Here is an 18607-nt window from a genome sequence, read left to right as displayed (position 1 = left end):
CTAATTTGTCATATTTTTAATTTTACCCTCAATATTATAGCGTATAAAGAGTATTAAATTTGAATGATGCGATATTTTGAAGGAAGATCATTAGTTCAAAAAAGTATAAATAATGAATTAAAAATTTAAGTAACTTAATCAATATTAAAATTATGGGCACTATTTTAAAGAGAGACTTGAAAATTGATATATAAAAAATAATAAATCATCTATTAATTTATGGAAAAACTAGTTTCAACTATTAATATTTTTAAAAAATAATTTATAAATTTTAGATGAATATTTATAAATAATAATATTTAAATTATTAAATATTAAAATATTTAGTATTTTAGTAATTTTTATTAAATTTTATTTTAACAAAATTTTATGATAACCAACACTTTTAAAAAAAGATTTTAAAGTATGCAATGCTATTGATAAAAAATTTAAAAATAAATTAGTATTAAAGGATATTATCAGAATCTTGCCTATCATTATATATGAAGCCAGTCTGCAATGCTATTGATAAAAAATTTAAAAATAAATTAATATTAAAGAATATTATCAGAATCTTGCCTATCATTATATATGAGCTTCATGCACATGTCATATTAACAAAAAATAACAAAATTAATCGTTGATTAATAAAAGATTTTTTTGCTTTTTAAAAGAATAATTTAAGAAAAAAATATTTTACCTATCATTACATGGTGACCAACATTTCTTTTAAAAAAAAGCTTTAGCTAAAAATTCACCTTGACCCGGTTTTTAAAAATGCTAGCTTGAATGGGATGACGTTTACCTCGTGGAAGGTTGCCTATTCTTCTTCTAGGGCAGGAGTCGGAACATTTTCTCACCCCCGTGATTCGATTTCTAGGCACGGAGGCTGGGCTGGAGATTGCATCGTTCTGGCAAGGAAAAGGAGGGGAAAAGAAATAAGAAGAAGAAAACTAAACTTGGTATCGGAATCCTCCACTGTGAGCAGTGGTTCAGAGTCGCCTTGAAAAACGCCTTCTGTTTTTTTTTTTTTTTTAAAATCTTGGGTTGAACAGGAATTGAGCTATCTGTAAAAACGTGAAGCATCCTCTGAATGGGCATACTCACTCGGTTTAAATCCTTCCTGCCCTAGCTTGCGAGATGATAAATCAGCGAAGAATTTCGGGAGTGTATGCTAGGCACTGCCCTTAGATTGTCGTTCCTGTTATCATATTTTGCAAGGTGGAGTCAAGAGTTCTTTTCCTTTGTTTTTTTTTTTCTTAGGCTCTTAGTGTAAGGGTGAACAATTGCTATGCAGTTAATCGTTAAAACTTGAAACATGAGTGGCACTAGACAGCGTCCCTTCGGCGGCGGGTCGCATTATGTACTGGACTATCTGAAGCGCATGCAGGCAGAGAACTCTGCTTTCTTTTACAAAGTTCAAGTTGATAATGATCACGCCGGTGGAAATATATTTTGGGTTGATGGAACATGTAGGATGAATTACTCTTATTTTGGGGATGCTGTTATATTGGACACAACTTATAAGACTAAGCGGTACAAGGTGCCATTTGCCTCTTTCACTGGTTTTAATCATCATGGACAGCCAGTTTTGTTTGGTTGCGCGTTGATTCTCAATGAATCTGAGTCTTCATTCATATGGCTCTTCAGGACTTGGCTCCAAGCTATGTCCGGACGCCATCCTGTCTCCATAACATCTGATCTGGATCCGTTCATACGTGTTGCTGTTGCCCAAGTTCTTCCTCAAACACGTCATAGGTTTGGTAAATGGGGCATATTTAGAGAAACCCGGGAGAAGCTGGTTCATCTTTGCCAATCACATCCCGCTTTTGAACCAGAATTCAATAAATGTGTCAACGAGAGTGAGACAATTGATGAGTTTGAGTCTTCTTGGGAATCACTTCTAAATAGATACTACATCATGGATAATGAATGGCTTCAGTCATTGTACAGTGCCCGGCAACGTTGGGTCCCGGTTTACTTGCGGGACACTTTCTTCGCGGAGATATCTTTAAACGAGGGAAATGAATGTTTGAATATTTTCTTTGATGGATATGTTAATGCATCAACTACCATACAGATGTTGGTCAAACAATATGAGAAAGCTGTATCAGCTTGGCATGAAAGGGAATTAAAAGCAGACTATGACACGACTAATATTAGCCCAGTTTTGAAAACGCCGTCTCCTATGGAAAAACAAGCTGCAAGTCTTTACACGAGGAAGATATTCATGAAATTTCAAGAGGAGTTGGTAGAGACTCTTGCAAATCCTGCAACAAAAACTAATGAATCTGGAGCTTTGATTACTTTTAGGGTTGCCAAATTTGGGGAAAACCAAAAAGCTCACGTTGTTACTTTTGATTCTTTTGAAATGAAAGCTAGTTGCAGTTGTCAGATGTTTGAGTATTCAGGAATTATTTGTAGGCATATACTAGCAGTCTTCAGAGCAAAAAATGTTCTTACACTTCCTCCACAGTATGTGTTGAAACGCTGGACAAGGAATGCAAAAGTTGGAGCTTTGTTAGGTGAGCATGCATCTGAATGCACAAGTAATTCTCATCAGTCGTTAACAGTTCGTTATAACAATTTGCGTCAAGAAGCAATCAAATATGTTGAAGAAGGTGCAAAATCTATTCACATTTATCACATTGCAATGAAATATCTTCAAGAAGCTGCTAAAAAGGTTTCTTCTGTAAAAGATCAAAATGCTGGGACTACAGAGGGCGCTGCACCGGCTGAAAGAGGCAGGGGCGGAATGCTTGCAGCTGATGTAGACGAACTGCCAACCTATACATCTGTGGTTAGTTTCTTTTACCTTGTGATTTAATTTTTATGTCACAATCTTTTAACATTGAGATGAAGATATCATCAGAATAATCATGCATACCGAGTCACATTTGAGGGGACTTGAGTTTGTATAAATATTTAAGGGAAATGATATCTGAATTTTATTTTTGAGCATGACAGGGCTTGATATCATCCAACATTTATCATTTAATAATCTAAAATTACCCCCCCCTTTTCATGATCAAGGTTTAAGGGTTCAGAGTTGATGTATATTACATGATCATCTTAAACTGCAAATATTGTTATCTTGACTGTGCCATTCTTTAATTTTATGTTTTCTTTGAAGTTGTCTTGTATACCTACATGATACATCAGCTAGAGTTAACATTGATTGGATCTTTACAGTAGTGTCTAAATAATTTTGGTTCAAAAGCTTTAGAATGCTTGTTTTAATTCAATTAAGTTACTCTTGCTGAGTATGCTTGATTTACAAGCTGGCTAAATTGCTCAAAAATGGATATATCAGTTCTAGGATCTCCTGTCAGCCGTGATCTATATAGGATCAAGAAATTTGTCTTGGCAATTTGTTTGGTTTAGCGTTGATCTTGGCATTGATATGAAAGAATTGGAATAAATAATTCAATTGTGATCTACGTAGATTCAAGTAACTCATTGTAGCTTGAATTGATGGGTTTGGATTTGAATTCTAAATTTAGAATCTTACATTTTAAATTTCACATTTAAAATTCATGTATTTAAAATTTTGTTTGAGTAGTTTATAAAGTTTCAAATGAAGGAGAGAGGTGAGTTGAGATTCGAAACAAAAGTGAAAAATTGAAAGTGGTGAGTTTATTTCTATTCTTCAATTGATGAGAGATGAGAATGAGATGTGAAAAAAGACAGGAGAGTCATAGAGGCATCAAAGTTAAAAATATGAAGAGAATGAGGTGTTTAAAGTAACTGGAATTTTAAATGATTAGGGCATGAAGAGAATCTGAAATTTATTCAAATCCAAATTTATAAATTTTTGTATATCCAAATGAGGGATTTGGTCTAACTCAAAATTCAAATTCCCATCAATCCCATCACACCATATGTGTGTTTAATTTTATTTTAAAAAATAATTCTATGATGATCTACTCTCCTCTGTCATCCTTAATGAATGTGAAGTTTCAACGTTTTAACTACATGAAAAGCTCTTAGCCTGTGAATTTGAAATTTTTTACCCGCAATGCCTAGATGAACGCCACGATCTGAATGCCACCTCGCGTTTTGTTTATCCTGTTAAATTTTTGGCATAATGGTACATGTCTGACATTTTTTAAACAATTTATCGGTTCTATGCTTGTGATGATACTGGGACGAGATCCTCATCTTGTATGCGGCTTGTATATATGTTTTCATGCATACTTGGTATGATATAAAATCTTTCCTCTTTCTTAAGGAGGAGAAGCAAAAAAAAATCAAAAAGTTGACTGCAGAGTTGAGGAGTACGAATCAGCGATGTGAAGTTTATCGTGCAAACCTGCTGGCTGTTTTGAGGGATATGGAAGAACAGAAGTTGAAGTTATCAGTGAAGGTCCAAAATGCAAGACTTAGTTTGAAAGAGTAAGCGCATTTGGTGTGAAGGATATGGGCACTTTTTCTAGGGATTTATCTGCTTGAGTGGCTGGCTTTTGTGGGTGGAGGCTAAATTAGGGCCCCTCAGGGCGAATTGCTTCTGCTTTGTACGGGAAAGATTCTTGTTGGGTGGCCAAGATAGCTCCTCTAGATTTAGTATTCATAACTATCTCATGATGTGGAATGCCAAAAGCTTTGTATGTCGTACACCAGCATTTCAATTTCAACATTGCCGTTTGAATTTGTTCAAATAAAATAAGTTTATCAAAACCATTGCTCTTTCTTGTAGTACTACTATTCTTCGGATTTTCTGATATCAAGACAAGACTTGCTGCAAACTTTAGAATTTGACAAGAAAGTCAAACGTTCAAATATGTAAATTATCTACTCATGATATTAATTCTTAGTACTATTGACGTTAATTTTTTTTCAATCACATCTATAACGTTATTTATTCCACACAAATCCATTCCACAACTAATCTATTCAATCGACAGTAGAAACTAGAAAGCTTTGCCTTTGCTAGTCTCCTAGATTCTACTCGTTTATTCGGCATGTATTATTTGAAAGCGAACAATTTCAAAATGCGATAATTGTGGAATTAATATTTCTACAAACACATAAACAGAATATATAATTTTATATTTTGTTATTAAGTTATTACGTATAAAACAATACTAATATATAAATACTTGAAATCAAAAAAATATATACAAGAAGTCGAGCAGAACTCATTAAACGCCATAAATGTCCATCAGAGCATTGGCAATCTTTCAAATAAAATAGAAAATCAATTGATAAGTTCACCGTCTCATTGGCTTGTTTTACAACTAGCCACTTTGCCATCCTCGTGGGCGAAAAGTATTGATTTAATGACTGATATATCAGTTTTTCTTTATACTCCCATTCTATTCCCAGGGATTACAGATCTTGTAATCACAAGGCAAACAAGATTTTTTTTTTTTTTGGGAATACAACACGAACCTTTTGACAGATTACAGAGATCGTTGGAACCGAAGAGGTCCTCGTTGCTGTACTCTGTCCTCTTGTTCTCGTTCGGGGGAAATTTTGTCGAAGTTAAAAAATGGCACGAAAGCCTTACAATACGTAAAGAGACAAGTCAAAATGTTTAGCTTCCTGCAGCTTTTTAACATCTATAAGATACTTTCGTTATCATGTTATGCTACGTGGATCTCAAGAGTGTCTATTCGTCACTTCGTCCCAAAAATAGGACCATGTAGCAACTTCATGGTGGTTGTCGCAAGGGGTTTTGGATCCCCGCCTGGCCAGAAAAATAAGAGACTGATGCTCACACGATCATCCATCTATAAACCTCATGTATCCATGATATTTCGACGCTGCTTTAATTGAAGTTTCTCATTTACGTAACGTCACAATCACGATCAACCAACAGCATACACCCTACAGCACCCCTGTTTCGTGTAAATGAAAAATAAAAAAATATATAAGGCCAAGGAACGACTCTAGCTTCAGCATGGAAGGATAATCCTGACAGCTATCTCGTGACATTTCATGCAGGATATACCAACCAAAACTCATTCCATTATCATTGGACCTATGGATGAACGGAACATATTGCTTAGGGCAAGTTGAACTTCTCCAGATGCGTGTTCACTCCGCACTAGATCTACCAACAAATGAAAGAAGTGTGGAATGTACTTCCTGAATGAATCCTTATTCAAAGCACTCAACCCTTGCAACGCTGAAACGACTAGAGAAGTCCTAGCAGCTATTTCCTCCTTCTTTCCTGAGCTCGAAGGATGTTTCCGATGTAGCACCAGCCGGGCATCTGGTTTGTTGTAGGTGGATACAAAACCAGTGCAATTTAGGTAAATAGACAATATATTTTCACATACGGCTACAAACTCTGGCTCTAAGTCCATCTCATCATGCAGAGAAGGATCACAGACAAGTATAGTTTGAAGAAAGTTCAGATGATTCAAGTAGGACTCGTTTTCAAAATGAACCATGGGCGGACCAGATAGCTCCAGGACAGAGCACGCCTTCTGCAACTTCTTCAGGAGGACTGAATCAGTGTTCAGCTGATGCGCATGAGATGCGATGGACGAATATAATTCAAGGAGGATTTTGATATTGATTGCTGATAAAGACTGCTGGTGCATTTTGTAGAGATCAGTTGCAACCTGTGGCCGGATCATATAAGGATTTTAAAATTAATTCATTCAAGAGCGAAACTTAGAAATCATAAATGGTCCACAAAGAGCTTCAAGCATGAGAATATGCGGACATAACATTTAGTCCTAAGCAATAAATTGATAGGATTCACACAAGTCATGGTTACACAAGCAAACATCAGAAGTGGCTTTTCCTCCATAAGGTGGTCAAGTCAATCAAGTCTAATCCTGAAGATTGACAATAGCATTTAAAAAAAAAATTTACTACTGAGAGCGGACGATGTCTCAGAGAACTGGCAAACTGGTTAGCTGCCCAGTTCAAGTATGCCTGTTAATCATGATGTTATAAAACCAGTCAATAACCAGGTTGAACTGGCCAGGTTAACAGGCACGTCAGATTCCAGTTTATGTCAAGAACTAATCAATTGATTCTCCAAGTCTAAATTATGCTACTATTCCTGTTTGCGCGAAAGTCCCAACTTTGAAAGAAAGAAACATTGTCGCACCATTAAAGTAAAACCATTTAGCTCAAGCACTTTATCAGTATCCATGCTCCAGAAAGCAAAATTAACCATTAAACAAATATAACAAGCTAATTTACAAATAATCATTGATGACACTCATTGAAGGATGACAGAGAGGGTAAGAGTCAGCAAACAGGGGAGAAAGAATCAAGGGGATAGAAACTGAAAAAGGCAGGTGAACTAAGTCTCCACTAAGACCTAGATCAAAGCAGCCAGTGAAATTTTATACTCAAGTTAAATGCAAGTGCAGAGAAAAGGAGGGAAAATGATAAAAGAACAGAAGTATCAAATCAACTGACACGTCATAAATCCATTGCCATGGAACTTGGCACGTTTATGCTACCTGTATGCATGCATTTGTGCAAGCAAAGGAAAGAAAACAAACCTGGGCAATAAGTAGCTGCGTAGCAATATGATTCTTCATTCTTGACACAACATATGCAGCAGTTTGAAGATTATCATCATCAAAATCATCACTTGTCAATTCATGATCCGAAGACCTTTCCACATCAGCAGAAGACTGATAAATGTAGAGAATATCTATATTATTCATGGTTCTTAAGACCTTCATGAACGCAGGCACAGTTGATGCAGCCGCATCTTTCAAGGCTAGAAAAATCTCTTTCCATTCTTCTTCTGAAAACCTGCTACCCAGGACACCAGTAAGACGCACTAATCCTGCAACTCCTGTACTAGCTGGACCTTGAACGGGACTTCTTAAAAATTCCATCAATACTGACACCACGCCTGGCAGTTGAGACCTCACCATGTCAAAAAAGGAGACAAATAAATCTATTAAACACTCGGCTGCCACTGCAGAAGTCTCAGAATCCCACAAGCTTCCTTCAGGATTCCCAGATACAGAAGCTGAATACTGGTCACTCGTTTCTCTGTTTCCAGATACAGAGTTATACAACGGGAAAATAACAGAACAAAAAAGACTGTCCCAAAATGAGCATGAGAATAGATGACCATGATCCTTTAGTATGTTAAAAAGCACCTCCAAAGAACTCTTTCTGATAGCTGATCTGGGATCACATGTTAATTTTGACAACCCTGGAACAGAAACAAAAATTTCAAAAGCAGACAGGCAATGTTTTAGAAAAGAGGCTTAACTCATAATGCAGAAACAAATGATTTAGCAAACTATTAAACCATGATATACTGCTTACCAAAAAGTAAAAATTACAGCAACCTTGATTGTTGTGTTTGTGAGGAATATGAAATATGTGATTTGCATAAGAAAACCGTTATAAACCAAGTGTACAAATATAGAACAAGAATGCTCTCTACTTTCAAAAATTCATAGCACATAACCACAATACTACATATCTGAAGCTTATTACCTGATAGCAATGGATTCCAATAAGATACATGATCATCTTTATCAATAGAAGATTCCACAACTGGAACACCATTAGATACAGCAATTGATGAGCCATCCACACTGCTATTCTTATTGCAAACAAGTCCTCCATCAGCAAGTTTGACCGCACAGAAGCGAAGAAAAGCAATTGCATTGAGGCTAACGTCACTGTTAAATCGGCTATTTGTAAATGTTAGAAGGCATCTAACACAATCAGTGAATGTAGTTGTTTCTGTCTCTGTAATATATGGGAAAAATTCACGAACAATTTTTTCCATGGTCTCAAATGCTAACAAGACAATATTCTTCCTCTCATCTTCAGCAGCGACAGTGAAAACCTGAACCAAAATTGCTGCATCAGAAAGCAAGATTTTTTTTTTTGGGGCCTCTTGCATACAACAATGAGATATGCTAACCCTTCTTGCTTTGAATTTCAGGTTTTTTCCTTTCTAGTTTCCACGGGTGGGCGTTGGGGGGAATTGATTAGGTAATATATAAACAGAGTAGTACAATAGGTTATCTAACCAAGTTTCATCACACTAATAAAATCACGTCTGAAAGCCCATAATTGTTGGTGGTAATTTACTTTGACATCCTTTTCTTCCTTTTCTATTTTGCCAAGAAAAATAAATTTAAGATGTTCAGTTTTTAATGAATTAAGCATGTAGAATATGAGAGAAACATGAGTGAAGAAATACGATACGGAAATAATAAATAACATGTTTCTCAGTCAGTTATTGGTTGTTGAGGGTAATAACATCTTTTGTGGCTCTTAATTGTTTTACCCAGCGTCCTATGAGTTATGGAAGTCTGTTGATCAGAATCTGTTTTTCTCTCTCTGATTATCTCTGCTTCTCCAGTTTCTTTCTCTCTCAATTCTTCTCTACTCATCTCTCTTTTCTGCTCTCTCTTCTATTTTCTGAAACAGTGGTATCCAGAGCCAGGCTATCCTTGGCAAACACCGCTGATTTATTCAAAGAGGCGTATGGTGATAGGAACTCGCTCACAATCACAGAAGGCAATGGAAGAATGTCTTGCAAAGATTGAACAACTTGCAAGATTGGATGCAGTAGATGCACTTAGCGACCAAGTAGAGGATTGTCAAATCAGATTCAGCTAATGATGTGAGATAAAGAGGAAGGGTCCTCCAATCATGGAAGAGAAGGGGGACGCAGTGGAGGCAAAAATGGCAGGAATGATCATCCTGGGAAGCAAGATGAATATAGAAAGCCCACCCAATTCACCAAAATGGAATTCCTGAAATTAGATGCTTTGAGTTAGAAGGCACTTCTGAAGAATCAAAGATCGAGATGGCCAGCATCAGTCTTGGTGACAATGCCTTTGATTGGCACATGACACCGGAGAAAACATGGGAGGAAGAGAACCCTAGCTGGGTGAAGCTTGCAGAAGCACACAAGAACAGATTTGGACCCTCATATGAATCTCCCATGGCTTATCTAATGAGATTAAGACAGAAGGGATCCTTGGTAGATTACAACGATGCCTTTGACTCAATAACTTGCAAGCTACGTATGGAACAAGAATATTTGGTTGAAGCATACATTGAAGGATTGCATGAAGATTATGCAGGACATGTATGACTTTTCAAGACAAGAACACTTCAAGAAGCAAGAAGCAAGAAGCTTGTCACTCATGCAAGAAATAACTTTACAAAGGCAAGCTGAATGGAGGACAAGCACCAAGAACAATGCTCCTGCTTCAGCTACAACGAATACTAACCAAAATTTTCATCAAAATTCATGGACACCCAACAAGAATGCTCTAACAGGCAGTGGGTCACAAGCTAAAGGGAAGTTAACTGCTATAACCCCTAAGAACTCTGTTTTGCCTTCTAAGAATAACACTAATTCTGTTAAAACTCCTACAAAGCAGAGCATAGGAGCAAAAATCTATGCTTTTATTGCCATGGGAAATATTCAAGAGACCATAGGTGTCCCCAAAAGCAGAAAAAAACTTCAGTTCATTGAATTCCAAGAACCGTTAGAAGATGACATCAGAATTAAAGAAATAGAGGGAGACACGATTGATGTTGATGGTACACCCTTGATTTCCCTGCATGCAATTGAGGGAGTTGAAGGTGCATCCTCAATGAGGTTTGTAGGGCACTGTGATAAAAAGAAGCTACATATTTTGATATACTGGCAGCACACATGATTTTTTAGATCTGGAAATAGCCAAAAAGCTCAGTTGGCAATCCAATAGAACAAGTGAATCTTGGGTAGAAGTGCCTGGAGGGGAAAAACTCAAGATTCATGGCATGTGGAAGAGTTTTAAGTGGAGAATGCAAGGCTTGGAGTTTGCTTTTGACTTCAGAATTCTTGGTCTCAAGATATATGACATGGTGCTGGGTTAAAATGGCTAAGTATCAAGAATGCATTCTGGAATTATGAAACTCTTACCATATGCTTTTGGCATGGGGATCAATTATGAAAATTGCAGGTCAATCAACCTAATTCATGGATGATGGTACAACCAAAAAGAGTAGAAACAAGGTGCGAAAGGGATGAACAAAGGTTTCCACTGCAGCTTATGAAACCAACAGCTGAAGAAATACATTGCTTTGCTGTTTCAGGGATGAAAGAAGGACCACCTACAGAGACACAACAAGCCCTAAAGGTTTTTTCTGATGTTTTTGAGGAACCAAAGGGGCTGCCACCTATGCGAGAGGGCCACAATCATCCTATAGTTCTGCAAGATGGGACTGATACTATCAGTGTTGGTAGGGTAGCTACTGCATTCAGGGGTTACTCAAGAAAGCTCTTCACCTTTTTCTGCCCAAATTGTTCTGTTAAAGAAAAAGGATGGGTCATGGAGACCATAAGGAGCTGAATAAAAAGACAACAAAAATTCAGCACCCTATTCCTCTAGTTGAGGGCTTATTTGATGAGCTTAGCAATGCCAAGTGGTTTACGAAGCTGGATCTAAGGGCAGGATATCATCAAATTCACATGATCCTGAAGATGTCTATAAAACAGCATTCAAAACACATTCAAAGCACTATGAGTGGCTGGTTATACCTTTTGGCTTAACTAATAACCCAGCCACATTTCAGGGAGCAATAAATTCTATTTTAAGACATCTTTTAAGAAAATTTGTTCCTGTATTTTTTTTTTTTAAGGATATTTTGGCATACTCTCCTTTTATGGTAGATCATGTGGAGGATCTCAAGGTGTTGAAGGTTTTAAGAGCCAACCATTACTATGTAAAAGAAGGGAATTGCACATTTGCAGCAACCAATGTTGAGTATTTGGGCCACATTTTGAGGAATGGGACTGTTTCTACAGATCCCAAGAAAATAGCAGCCGTGTTGTAGCCCCCTGAGCTAACCAACATCAAGCAACTAAGGGCATTCCTCGGTTTAGTAGGCAATTATAGGCAATTTATTTGCCATTATGGAGAGATTACTCAGCCTCTCATAGGGCTACTAAGGAAAAATGGGTTCATGTGGTTTGAAACAGCAGCAAAAGCCTTTAAAATTTTGAAGGAAGTGCTGGTACCTGTCCTAGCCTTACCAGACTTCAACAAGGTCTTTTTGGTAGATACAGACGCATGTGGATTTGATTGTGGCTGTGTTGATGCAAGAAGGCCAACCTATTGCTTTTTTCAGCAAAGCATTAGCGCCCCAATGTCTGAAATTATCAATCTATGAAAAGGAGTTGATGGCAGTAGTGCAAGCTGTAGAACACCAGCATCAATATTTGGAGAGGAAAAAGTTTAATATTAAAACAGACTAGAAAAGCCTAAAGTGCACATTGGGACAGAAATTGAAGACCTCTTTTCAGATGCAATGGCTAGCTCGGTTAATGGGCTATGAGTATGAAATCTGCTACAAAAAGGGAAAGGAAAACACAGTGGCAGATGCTTTATCAAGGTTATATGGTCCTCAGTTATTGCCAACGGCCCTTGACACTACTGAATTACTCCAGAAAACTAAGGAAAGCTAGGAAACAGATGCTGATTTGAAGGCTATTATTGCTGAATTGCCGAGAAAAGGAGGTAGCATTGAGAAATATGTGTGGGATGGACAGATTTTGAGAAGAAAGGGAAAGTTAATAGTTGGCATTGATGCAGCCTTGAGACAACAAATACTTGAGTGGTTACATGATAGTCCACAAGGTGGCCACTTAGGGGTGCACACTACTTATGAAAAAAATTAGAGGATTGTTCTGGTGGAAGAAGATGCACGAGGATGTGCAGGATTTTGTAAGAGGATGTGACACATGTGCTTGCTGTAAGTATGAAAAAGCAGCAACTTTGGAATTATTACAGACTCTATGCACTCCTAATAAGGTTTGGGAAAGTGTCACAATGGATTCATTAAAGGGTTACCTAAATTTGAAGGAAAGGAAGTGATTTGGATAATGGTGGATAGAATGAGCAAATATGCCCATTTTTTTGGTTCTTTCTCATACACTTTCAGCAGCTACCCTAGCTCAGTGCTTTTTGGATCAAATTTACAGACTACATGGTACCCCTAGGGAGATTATCAATGATCGGGATCCACTATTCATAACCAATTTCTGTAAGGAATTCTTAACGACGATCAAAGTAGAGGCACCTACGAGGAGAGTGGAGCAAAAGACTTTGAGCCTTGTTAAGAAGGGTAGAGGAAGACTGAAGATAATACTTTTGGAGGCTGTTGAGCGAGACCTTTTAATTAATAATATTCCTAAAAACTTAATAAATGATAGAGGACAATGGTGTCATATAATCTATGTAGCCAACCCCACCTAGTGAGATAAGGCTTGTTGTTGCTGTTGTTGATCAAAGTAGAGCAAAAACTCACCTCTTTTTGCCATCTTCAAATTGATGAGCAATTTGAGGTGTTGAATCATTGTTTAGAAACACATCTTAGATGTATGAGTTGGAAGAATCCTAAAGAATGGAGCAAGTGGTTACCTTTGGCTGAGTGGAGATACAACACAACTTTCCACACTTCAACGAAAGCAACACCTTATGAGCTACTTTATAGTCAGAAACCACCAATCTATGTTCCTTATTTACCTAAAGAATCAGTAACAAAATATAAGAAAGAGGACAAGAGAGAATGTGGGGAATGTAGTTAGTGAGAATTGAAATTCATAAATCTCTTATTATGGTTAGACCTAGTAATTATTAAATATTAAATGTAAATATTCACTATTAATATTCCATTATTCTAGGAGATTGGGTAGAATCTGTTTTAATTAGTTATTATCCCTTGGGATTATTGACCAAGTTTGGTCCCTTGTTTGCAGAGAGATTATTGCTCCCATTCTTGCATATATGTATTCGACACTCTTTAATCAATAATAGAAGACATAGACGGCTCATTCACTACAAGGTATCAGAGCCGATTGCTTCTCCAGTAAATTCTGATGCGAAGCACGATTCAAAAAGCATCAATGACACAAAGTGATGGGTCCTCACTGTATGATTCAAACAAGGTTGATAGTCCCTCTGGATTTACTACTAACCACAATGGATCTTCAATGCAAATTGTGACTATGATATTAACTGGCAAAAATTATCGCACACAGGCATAGGTAGTGAAACTTGCTGTTGGAGGCAGGGGTAAAATGGGTTTCCTTGATGGCTTGTCTAAAATCCTAGATGAGTCCAACGCTGAAGAGAGGCAACGATAGTGCATGAACAATTCTCTAGTCTCATCGTGGCTCCATTAACGTGAAGACGCTAGGGTTCAGAAAAGCTTTATGTTCTTACCTTTTACACATGAGATATGGGTGGCTGTGTGAGACTATTATTTTGATGGAAAAGACTTAACATGCCTTTATGAACTTAAATTGAAGGCATGGACCATTCAACAAGGTCAACAAGACGTTACTGCCTTCCAGTTGGAGCTCGTTACGTTGTGGCAAGAACTTGATCTAATGACTGAGGTGGAATGGTCAAGTGCTAGTGATGCAACCCACTATAAGGAGAAAATTGAAAATGAACATGGCTTTCAATTTCTTGTTGGGTTACATCAATCATTAGATGATGTACAAGGATGTATCCTCAATAAATCACTGTTTCCTTCAACAAGTATTATCCAAGGTATGTCGTGAGGCTTCAAGGGGTAAGATAATGCTCCCTATTACTGTTCCTAATTCTTCACCATCTTTGGACTTTGTTGCACTTGTTAGCAAAGGTGCATATGCTAACCATAGAAGCCAAAAAGGCAAGATTTGGTGTGAACAATGCAAAAAACAGGGGCATACTTGTGAGACATGCTAGGATTTGCATGGCAAACCAGTGGATTCGAAGCCTCAATAGGGAAAGATATGTGGATATTAGACTTCTCACAATACTCTACAAGAGAAGATTGACTCCAACTCAATGACTTAGATAGACAAAGAAAAGCTAGGTAAGTCGATTGAAATGCTTAATTTGACTCAAAAGACAGAGCAAAACCAGAAGCTAAGTCACACTGCATCTTGAACAAACAAAGGTAATTGTGCTTTAGTTACTACGACTAGTAATTTCAAATGCATTGTTGATATTAGAGCCATAAATCATATGAAATCAGATTCTAAGTTGTTTAATTCCTACATTCCTTGTGTTGGAAACGAAACTACATTCAAAATTCTATGGTATCTAAAGCGTACACCTGGTAAAGGTTTATCTTTCAAAAGGCAAAAGTAACGGTCAATAGAAGTTTACACTAATGCAGATTGGGGAGGAACCAACAAGGATAAAAGATCAACTTCAAGTTATTGTTCATTTATATGGGAAAACCTTGTTACTTGAAAAAGTTAGAAGCAAAGGGTAGTTTCTAAAAGCAGTGCTGAGCCTAAACTAAGCTTTCTTTCCCAAGGCATCTCAGAAGGATTGTAGATAAGACGAGCAATGGAGGACATACATGTCAAGATTGATCCCCCATTGACACTATATTGTGATAACAATGCTACAATTAGTATAGCCTTAAATTCTGTCCAACATGAAAGATTCAAGCACATGGAGATAGATAGACATTTTATAAGGGAGAAAGTGGACGAAAGTATAGTGTGCCTTATCTATCTTACAAAACTGCAAGTTGCAGATGTGTTGACTAAAGGCCTACATGGCCTAGCATTTGATAGCTATATACACAAGTTGGAGCATAGACCGATATTTATGCTCCAACTTGAGGGGAAGTGTGGTTAAAGCTACTAATTATTAAATATTAAATGTAAACATTCATCACTAATATTCTGTAATTCTAGGGGATTGGGTAGAATCTGCTTTAATTAGATATTATCCCTTGGGATTATTGGCCGATTCTAGTCTCCTATTCATGGAGAGATTATTGCTCCCATTCCTATATATATGTATCAAACAAACTTCCATCAATGATGGAACATGCAGACTGCTCATTCACTACACTTATTTATAGTGATAGGGTAAGACAGCATATAAATGACAAATAGTTACAAAAGCAATTTCCCGAATTATTTACAACCAATCACAATCAAATCTGATTATCTACAATCAAATCCTAATCAACCATTGTCAAAACCACTCAATCATAATTAACAAAACAATTAAGAAAATTATTAACATTTGTAACTCATACATGGCAAAATTTTACAAGAAAAAATTGTTAAAATGTGTAGTTAAATTGTATAAATTTATTTTTATTTCGTTAATAGGTAGATTAGTTGGTGGTTAGAGATTAAGATAGCATTTATTACTTTATGTTGATATACTTTTGTAAATACCACAGCTAGCTTTTATAAATTAAATAGTGAAATAATGAAGAGTATTTTTTCACCAAATTTGTCATGGCATCAGAGCCTATCTGAGGCTTAAGAGTTTTTTTTGAAGATTGGGTTCATTTTCGAGTTAGGGTTCAGCTGTCTCTGTGTGTTAGGGTTCTGAACAGTCAAACTCATTGTTGCCGGACATTATTTAGCCTACACGCGCCGGACCACCACCTCCACTTGCCACCAACCAATCGAACCCAGAAGTCCGATAGCCTCCTGCCACTGCACACGCCACCTGACTGAATCTACCTAGTGTTGTGTTTTCGGCATGTGAAAGTGCATTTGGCACCGTTTAGCCTCCAGTCACCTCCATTTTGCTTGGAATCTCCTTCTCTCCTTGTTTCAGTCATGTCTGATGAAACAAACACATCTGACAATATTGGGTCTTCCCTGTTGGGGGTTTCTGGGGAGCTGCCAAGTGTTTTGGTTACTTTTCGATTGACTAGAGCCAACTTTCTAGCTTGGTCTCAATATGTTTGTACTTTTTAAGGGCCGAGAGAAGCTTAGTCATTTAATTGGGACTGGTCCTAAGCTAGGAGAACCCAAGTTTGATGCTTGAGAAGAAGCTAACTCAATGGTAATGTCTTCACTGTGGCAATCTATGGCCCCTAAAGTTAGTCGCACGTATTTGTCTCTATCCTCGGCTAAGGAAATTTAGGATACGATGCACCAGACTTACTCAAAGGTGAAGGGTGCTGCCCATATTTATGAGATACAGACCAAGATTTCTAATACCAAACAGGACAACAAATTTGTCATTGAACACTCTACCCTTATAAAGAGTTTGCGGCAAGAATTAGACTACTATCAATATATTACTTTGAAAGATCCTGATGATATAGCTACCTTTAAATGCTTCATTGAGAAGTAGAAGATTTTTAAGTATCTTGCTGGGCTTAATTCAAAATTTGATGTTGTAAGAGTTCAAATTCTTAGTCAAAAAGATGTTCCCTCTCTCAATGAGACCATTGCCATTGTATTAGCAGAAGAAGGCCGTCGAGGAGTGATGATGGAAACTCCATCTGTGGAAAGCTTTGCCCTGGTTTCAAGGAATGTTGCTTCTTATTTTGTGAAAAATGAAAAACAAGGGGACTCTTTTAAGAAAAAACCTTTTCGGTGCTCTCATTGCAAGAAGCTATGGCACACTAAGGAGAAGTGCTGGAAGCTGTACGGTAAGCCTCCAAATATCAAAAAAGGCCAAGCTCATGTGGCTACTGATTCTACCAAGGAGAATTCTAGTTAGACTGATCTTAAGGGAGAGATTGAGAAACTAAGATTTATGCTATAGTCACTTGACAAGGCAACTACTTCTGATTCTGGCACAAGTATATGTTCTTTGGGGTTCTCAAGTAAATCTTTTCAGCCTTCATTTATATTATTTTTATCTTCATTTATTGCCTCAAAACAAGATTTTTTTCACCCTTGGATTGTGGATTCTGGAGCCTCAAACCATTTGACAAATTCCTCCAAGAATTTTATATCTTATAATCCATGTCATAGTACTAGAAAAATCATGTAAGGTGACGGGTCTGTAGCTACTATGGCTGGTCAAGGGAATGTCAGATTGAGTGATAGTCTTCTCCTAAAAAATGTCTTGCATATTCCTAAACCATGCACACACCTTATCTCTGAAAAAACTTACTACTAATTCTAATTGTTATGTCCTATTCTCTTCTACTTGTCTTTTTCAAGAGCAAGAGACGAATCAAATGATTGGACTTGCTGAAGAAAGAGATGGATTTTATTTTTTTGATGAGTCTAGTGAATATAGTAAGATTCAAAGCTTGATGGCTACCTCCTCTTCTCAGTCAAAAAGAGCCGAGTCTAGAAAAGACAAGATTTGGCCTTATCATCATTGTTTGGGTCATCCTTCATTTAATGTTTTGAAAGCTATATTTCCTTCTTGGTTTAAAGGTATAACTATTGAGTCCTTTTATTGTGATGTTTGCGAGTTTGCAAAAGATAAACTATCTTCATATCCTTTGAGTAATAAAAGAACTTCTATTCCTTTTAGCCTGATTCATAGTGATATTTAGGGTCCCTCTAGTTTCCCTAATGTTACCAGGTCTCGATGGCTTGTGTCCTTTATTAATGATTGCACCCACGTAACATGGATTTATTTCCTAAAGCAAAAATATATTGATAGTACTATTTTTTCCTACCTTTTATAACATGATTAAAACTCAATTTGGAGTTGGGATACAAAAGTTTAGGTCTGACAATGCAAAAGACTCATTTAATCAATCATTGTCCATATTTGTTGATACACATGGAATTCTACATGAATCATCCTGTGTTAATGCTCCCCAACAAAATGGGGAGGCTAAGAGGAAAAATAGTCATCTTCTTAATGTTACTAGAGCCTTATTGTTTCAAACTAATGTGCCTAAGCAATATCGGGGAGAAGTTGTTTTAACTGCTATACACATG

At 37.0% G+C, this 18607-nt stretch overlaps 2 protein-coding genes across 3 annotated transcripts in view; one reads left to right on the top strand and one right to left on the bottom strand.

Moving 5' to 3' along the window:
* Positions 1-760: 760 nt before the first annotated feature.
* LOC129286648 (protein FAR1-RELATED SEQUENCE 9) lies at positions 761-4656 on the top strand. Of its 2 annotated transcripts, XM_054922624.1 has the most exons (3): positions 761-2600; positions 2679-2779; positions 4211-4656. In XM_054922624.1, the coding sequence occupies exons 1-3, from the start codon at positions 1298-1300 to the stop codon at positions 4376-4378; spliced, it is 1572 nt and encodes a 523-aa protein (XP_054778599.1). In that variant the 5' UTR covers positions 761-1297; the 3' UTR covers positions 4379-4656. The 2 variants fall into 2 exon arrangements, with proteins under 2 accessions (XP_054778599.1, XP_054778598.1); XM_054922623.1 differs by having other exon boundaries at positions 762-2779.
* A 461-nt stretch (positions 4657-5117) lies between these two features.
* LOC129286772 (brefeldin A-inhibited guanine nucleotide-exchange protein 1) overlaps positions 5118-18607 on the bottom strand; it is a 33217-nt gene continuing 19727 nt past the window's right edge. Inside the window, 3 exon segments of the mRNA XM_054922798.1 lie at positions 5118-6551; positions 7452-8122; positions 8413-8770. Coding sequence (XP_054778773.1) covers positions 5943-6551; positions 7452-8122; positions 8413-8770 — 1638 coding nt within the window. The 3' untranslated portion in view covers positions 5118-5942.

Source organism: Prosopis cineraria, unplaced genomic scaffold, assembly GCF_029017545.1.
Source record: "Prosopis cineraria cultivar Desert tree isolate PC_DT_omini unplaced genomic scaffold, ASM2901754v1 PC11, whole genome shotgun sequence".
Classification (NCBI taxonomy): Eukaryota; Viridiplantae; Streptophyta; class Magnoliopsida; order Fabales; family Fabaceae; genus Prosopis; species Prosopis cineraria.
The sequence above is the reverse complement of the archived record's forward strand: the minus strand, read 5'-3'. Positions and strand labels throughout refer to the sequence as shown.